The sequence below is a fragment of the Sciurus carolinensis genome, chromosome 13 (assembly GCF_902686445.1).
Source record: "Sciurus carolinensis chromosome 13, mSciCar1.2, whole genome shotgun sequence".
NCBI classification, from domain to species: domain Eukaryota; kingdom Metazoa; phylum Chordata; class Mammalia; order Rodentia; family Sciuridae; genus Sciurus; species Sciurus carolinensis.
The window spans coordinates 74,104,049-74,110,819 of record NC_062225.1 but is presented as its reverse complement, the minus strand read 5'-3'; the positions used below and the strand labels follow the sequence as shown (position 1 = coordinate 74,110,819).

General features: G+C 42.7%; 1 protein-coding gene across 1 annotated transcript in view; it reads right to left on the bottom strand.

The window, feature by feature from the left end:
- Positions 1–6,771, bottom strand: part of Hadha (hydroxyacyl-CoA dehydrogenase trifunctional multienzyme complex subunit alpha) — a 45,476-nt gene that overhangs the window by 2,901 nt on the left and 35,804 nt on the right. Inside the window, exons 14-16 of the mRNA XM_047523514.1 lie at positions 3,538–3,624; positions 561–701; positions 137–205 (exon numbers count right to left, since the gene is read on the bottom strand). Coding sequence (XP_047379470.1) covers positions 137–205; positions 561–701; positions 3,538–3,624 — 297 coding nt within the window. The remainder of the gene's footprint in view (positions 1–136; positions 206–560; positions 702–3,537; positions 3,625–6,771) is intronic.

Here is a 6,771-nt window from a genome sequence, read left to right as displayed (position 1 = left end):
ACAAAAGGGCCTCCTGAGGAAGGGGCAGCAGTTGGTATACTCAGAGGAGGCTTGTCCCTCATGTTGACATGTTCAGTTTGGAGGCCTGAATGAAGGAATGGAAGAGGCATCAAACACTCCACAAAGCAACACCCACCTGGAGGATTCGTATGACTTCAGACATCATGGGTGCAAGACACCTGGTGGTGTAGAAGCCAGGTCCATCCTGTCAAGGGAGAGAAGGTGAACTCATTGTCTGCTTTTGACTGGAACTACTCATGTCCAAAAAGTCTTGCTTTTCCAGATATCATTTCAAAGTTTAAGGGAGTTTAAAATCTCAGTGAGAGTCTTAATATGAAAATGTAGAAGAAGTTATTCTGGGATAGCCTGGCACAATGAATTATTCCATGGTCACCTACAAGGCCTGGAAAGACTGGAAGAATTTCACACCCCACAGACAACCAAGGGGATAGCATTATCAGAAACTGCTATATCTGCTCCAGAACAGTTATCAAGCCTGGAAGTTTAGGGAGGCCTTTCAGAACATTTCCAAAATCTGTTGTAAAATCCAAGCTCCTCACCTTGACCACAATGATGACCTTCCCCTGCTTGAGACCAACTGCCACAGCAGATGCAGTTGTGTCTTTGGATGTTTTCTCAGTTGTGATGATCTCTAGAAGCTGCATCTTGTCCACAGGAGAGAAGTAGTGCATGCCAATCACCTGGCAAAGAGAGCCAAGCCAACAGATCTACAAATGCTGAGGAGGGAACCCGACAACTTCCTTTTTAGTTAGAAAAACAATGAGGGAAAGGTGGATGTGATAAGGAATATTGCTGATAGTTCAGTGGTTTGGTTCCATGGATTTCTGATGAGAAGTACAGTATGTTCAGGGTGAGCTAACCAGAATCCTCCTCTTCCAAGGATATCTTCCAAGGATATCTGGGCCTACCAACAATCAATGCCAAAGTCACAGCTAAAGGTCAAACTAGATTTACCAGGGAAGAATGGATAAAGATTCCACTTGGATAAAGATGTTGATGGGTTAGGTGAGAGAGTCCATATTTTGTGGGGAAGGGACAGGCAGAAGCATTGTTTAATATGCTGGACTATCAGAGAAGTATTTGCCTTTTACACAGATGAGTCTTACCACTAGGACACTAGGCTTAAGAAACACTTCTCAACACTCCTGTGCACCTAAAGACTCTCATTAAACCAGTGATTCTCACAGTGCAGTACCCAGATCCACCATCATTAACATCACCTAGGAACATCAGAACCTACTGGATTCCCAGGTCCAACCCAGACCTACTGAATCAGAAATCTCTGAGGGCCAGGTCCAGATCTGTGTTTTAATGAATCTTCTCAATGATCCTGATGCATCCTACCATTTTATTTATTGTTGTGGCACTTGGGATATAACCCACGGCCTTATGCATGTTGGCAGGAACTCCCTACTATTGAACTACATACCCAGCCCTTTCTATTTTTGATTTTGAGACAGGGTTTCCCAGGCTGGCTCTGAACTTGCAATCCTCCCTCCTCAGTCTTCTGGGTAGCTGGAATGACAAGTGTGCACCACCATACCCAGTCTTATGCTAACATTAAAACCACCTCAAAAAGCCAACAATTCGATGGCTTCAAAACAAAAATGTGAGAGAAGTCTAATTCATTAATTTACAGTTCTGCTTTCTCCCTCCACTTTAAAGTTTTGACTACTAATACCTACTATTTTAATCTGTTTGTTATTTATTTCTAACATTTAATCCATTACAACCCTGTGAACTGGTCAAGTTTTCTAGATGAGGAAAAAAGGCATCATGAGGTTCAAATCAGTAGCTCCCGGTTGGTTAGTAAATAGCAGAGAGGGATTCCACCACAGGTCAGCCTGTCCCTGAAGTCTGACCACTTATCTTTATCAATTAAATGTTATATACATTTATCAATCCAAAAGTTGCTCCTACCTCCTGAACTGTTTTTTACTTACTTAGATCTAAAACACTTAGGAGCTGATTCAGATTCGGTAACCTAAGTAAAAGGAAGTTTTTTTGTTTTATGGTATTGGGGATTGAACTCGGGGGCACTTGACCACTGAGCCACATTGCCAAACCTATTTTGTATTTTATGTAGAGACAAGGTCTCGCTGAGTTGCTTAGTGCCTCACCATTGCTGAGGCTGGCTTTGAATTTGCAATCCTCCTGCCTCAGCCTCCCAAGTTGTTGGGATCATAGGCGTGTACCACCACTCCCGGCCAAAAGGAAGTTTTTACTGAGGTATAACTTATACACAATAAAATGCTTGGATATTAAAGTGTTCTTTTCAATGAGTTTTGACAACTGTATATACACCCCTGTAATTACTACCCAAGCAAAATATATTTAGCTCACTCTGAAGGCCGTGCCAAAGGTGACAACTCACCCTGGATTGTTGGAACTTTCTCAGTTGCAGCACTGAAAGTCCTGTCCTGGGATCAGATGGTTTCCTTACCTGTGCCCTCTGGCCTTACTTTGGTATGAATGACATAAGGCAAGAAGGTGACAAAAGCTACCCGAGACACCTGGAGGCTTGGGCTGCTGTGTGTGCTGCTTGCTCCATTCCACAGTGAGAAGGAGAGCATGGATCAGACTGCAGTGGGCTCTCCGGCCACTGTTTCAAGCGCTGCAGAGAGGCTCTGAGAGACGTGGCAGGGCCAGACTGAGCAGGTGCAAAGAACTGTGAACAGTCTGCATACTGTTCTGGTATCTTCCCTCAGGGTCCAACTCTCAGGCCTGACCATCAGCTGCTACTTCTCCCTCTGACCCTTCTCCTGCTATCTCTGAGCCTGCCTTTCAAGCCCCACATCACCTCAACCCTGACATGTGCTAGGAAACTAGATTATTCCTCATTAGCAAGTTGGATGAGTAGAAAGAAATAGGCATTTGTGTTTTTAGTACACAGACTTACGGTCTTTTGTATTTCCTGCCTACCTTTGGCTAGTTTTGATTAGCTGAGGCAACTATATCTTCCGGAGGTATTTTATTTCTCTTAAATGAATGCACTTCCCCTTAATTACTGTGGTTGAGCAAAGATAACTTTCTAGGTATCATTCCAAATACTCACTAAAGGTGCATCTGCACCAGCCTTTTCATGTCCTGGGTAGGGGTTATAATCAAAGCCATGGGTAGACACAGGCCACCTCACACCTTGCCCTTCTGGGATCTGGGGTTGGAATTAACTTGTCCTAAACAGTCACTGGACTGCTCTGTAGCAAATGGATATTTTATTCTTATATTAGGGCCTATCTTTCAATGTCTTATTGAAAGGATAAAGGTTGGTTTTATAGTCTGACCTTGAAAAATAATACCAATTAGGATACAAATAACCACTGTATGTATATTTTAGTTGTATTTCACTTATTCCTGAATCTTACATTGGTCATGGTCTAACTTTCCTGTGCCCAATTTTGGGATTCACTCCTCCACTTCATAATCCACACTGTTCTTTCTCTACTCATTCTAAGACTTCATTGGTGAGTCTGAAGTAGTAGAACTTTCCAGGGTTTTTCTTTGTTTGGAGATTACCTTCTCAGGTCTTTTGCTGACAGCAGCAATTTCATTGATTGGGAGAGCAGATGTGTTACTGGCAAAGACACAGTGATCTGGAATCACCTGCAGGGAAAAGCATTTAAGAATGGGTCACATAGGCCTGGGAAATAATAGAGTCTGCAGTAAAGCTAAGAAGGGTCATGCAGGCCATGCCCACCTCTCACCACAATGCTCAGACAACAAACAACACTCACCCAAGGGCTTTTGTTTGGGGGAATGTGTTGACCCTATTCTTTTTCCTTTTCAGTCTAATTATGGCCTATCATAAGGTCCTGGACCTGGAGACTACATCTCTGCAGTTGGGTAAATAAGATGCCTTAGATGCAGGCTGCTGGTAGCTCAGAGGTACAGCACTTGTTTTGCACGTTTGAGGCTCTGGGTTCAATCCCTAGCATCTCAAAAGAAAAGAACCCTTAGATAAACACTAAAAAGATGGCCTTACATCAAGTTTTTTTCATTTTAAGGCTCAGCATGGATTCAACACCTTTTCTTGTTTGGATCTGTCCTCAAGTCTGCAAACTTATGACACACACCACTCCTGCCTTGTCCTTTAAAAGAATGAACATAGCATGCGTGCCTAGCTCATTTTATTACAGTGTGTTAATAAAAAGTGGTGCATCATTACAATTATATCCACAGTACATGAACACTGTTGACTAACACAGACTGTCACAGCATTCTATCCATGATCCCAACTTATTCTCATTTTAATTAAAATGCTTGGATGAAAAATGCGGAAGGTGCACCTGTTAAATCTGCACAAATATGGGATAGGCAGGATCCAAATATCAGAGAGGAGAATTAAGGCTGAAGTATGTTAACACACCAAAAAGATGAGTATAAAATAAGATCAATTATGATGGAGATAAAGTATTGCATTAAGATTTTTAAAAAAGGAAAAGAAAAAGAATATAGGCACGTGAGGGAAAAGACCTGGGTTGGCAGTAAACCTGTGATGAAGATCCCATGATTTTAGTTAATGGAAAGTGGAATGGGAGTTGACAGTATGGCATGGGTAAGTAAATAGTCTCGAAATGTGTCCTTAGTGTCAAATACTGGTGGAAAAATCCTCTAGGAAGAGCAAACTAATGTCTCCAAAAATGGCTGGCAACAATATTCCCCTCCTTGGACACGCATGTCTTTCCTCTTATCTAGAGAGGGAGCCCGTTTCCTCTCCCCTTGACTCTGGGATGGTTCTGTGACTTGTTTTTACCAACAGAACACAGCAGAAGTGGCGCTGCCAGTTCCAGGTCTCACCGAGCAGCTTCTGCTTACACTCTTGAAAGCCGCTCTGGTGAAACACTGAGTGAGCCATGGGTAGAGGGAGGCCAAGTGGGGAAGCACTGAGGTACCACAACTAAGCTTCCAGCTGAATGCAGTTCCTTGAGTGACCTTGGCCCTGAAACCAATGGAGTTTAGGATCAGCTGTCTCTGTACAGCCCAGTCCACACTGCAGAACTATGGAAAGATGAGCAGCTGTTAAAGCCACTGTGTTCAGTGACAGTTTGTTACACAGCACTAGAACACTGAGACATGATGAAGACAGTACCGGGGACAACCAGGACAGTGAGAGGTCTGGAAGCAATGTCTTAAAAAGAATGTCAGAGGAATGGGCTTTGTTTAGTCCCAGGGAGAATGAGAGAAGATGGTGTTTAAATTCTTGAAGAATTTAATTCTTGAAGAATTAGTATATTCAGTTTGGAAATTTTCTTATAAATAAGGCAAAGGCCAGATAGGAGAACGGGCTTGATGCTCTCCTCAATGTCTTTCACCTAAAATTCTTAAATTTTCTAAATCTGTTCTGGACTTCATTTTCCCCCAAACCTCCTGAATTATTTTTTGACTATTTATTTATATAAATAACCACACATACATGACATGTTGAATTTTCCTACAGTAGCCACTTTTCCACCTGAGGCTGGAATCTACTTTTTTTTTTTGTGGTGCTGAGGATTGAACCCAGGACCTCATGCATGCTAGGTGAGCACGCTACCACTGAGCCACAACCCCAGTCCCTGAGGCTGGAATCTCTTGGAATCTGCTAAGAATCCACTACTCCCTGAGCATCCTCCCTCCCTCACCTCTATGTGCTCATTTCCCCCTTTCCTTCCCCTCTATGTACCATGTGCCCTGGTCTTTTCCTTCTCTTTACTTTCCAGGTCCTGTCCCACCTCTTCCTTAAACTTTGTTTCCACTCTAAGAACTATATGACTTGTTCATAATCTGTACTTCTCCTGCTTTGATTTGATCCCTTTCTCTTTTCCTTGACCACTGTCTCCCCAAATGAACAAACTTTTTTTCCTGATACTCCCAAATCTAGATTTTTCTAAGAACAAATACCTAATTGGTAAAAGCTCTTGGCTTAACCTTGGCTGTGGAGATAATCTGTCTGTTGCTGACCTAGTAGTGCCCTCCAAGCCCAGGGAGTCTCTAAACTGAAATGCCATGTAACACAGATGGGACTCAAGTCTACCCAGCTCTTCTGAATTTATTCCCTCAGCTGAGTCTAGCACCGTATTTACCCACAGAAAAGATTTTGGAATGTGTGTCTCACAAATAGAATTTCCCTCCAACAGAGCAGCTTGACGACACCTGCTGAGGCTGTTTCTAAACCTTCTTACATTCAGTCTTCATCAGGGCACAGACTGTCCCACAGGGAAGGGCACCTTCAGAGTGCCGCTGCTTCACCACAGCCCAGTGCTGCAGACACCAGCATCCATTTCATGTGTGCCACCCCCTCACCCACATTCTGTTTATCCAATTGTAGGTAAGCTTAGCTGTGGTCCTGCCTCATGCCTCGATTATTGCCATTTCTCCCTTTTTCTGGGCTCTTTCTTGATACCACCACCAAGTATTCCTTTTATTCATGTCATCCTATCTTGGGAGGAGAACTGAAGTAGCATTTCCATGCACAAGCATTGAATCCTGCCTAGAGAAAGGCCTCTCCCTTATTTTCTTTGCTACCTAGACTTGAAGAAATTTGGTTATCATTTGCAGTTAACCAAAAAAATCTCAAGACATCTGGCTATACTCCATCAAGTTATTTGTATTTTGAGTGACTGATCTCTCCTCATAAGTAAGGCTAATGAACTCTGTGTTTAGGTTAATAAGCTATTTAATTTTCTTCCCCTATGATTTAGATCTGACCTTTCTAACATGTACAGTTCCTGAGCTCACATAAAAACTTATGTTTGGAAATGAACAGTCCTA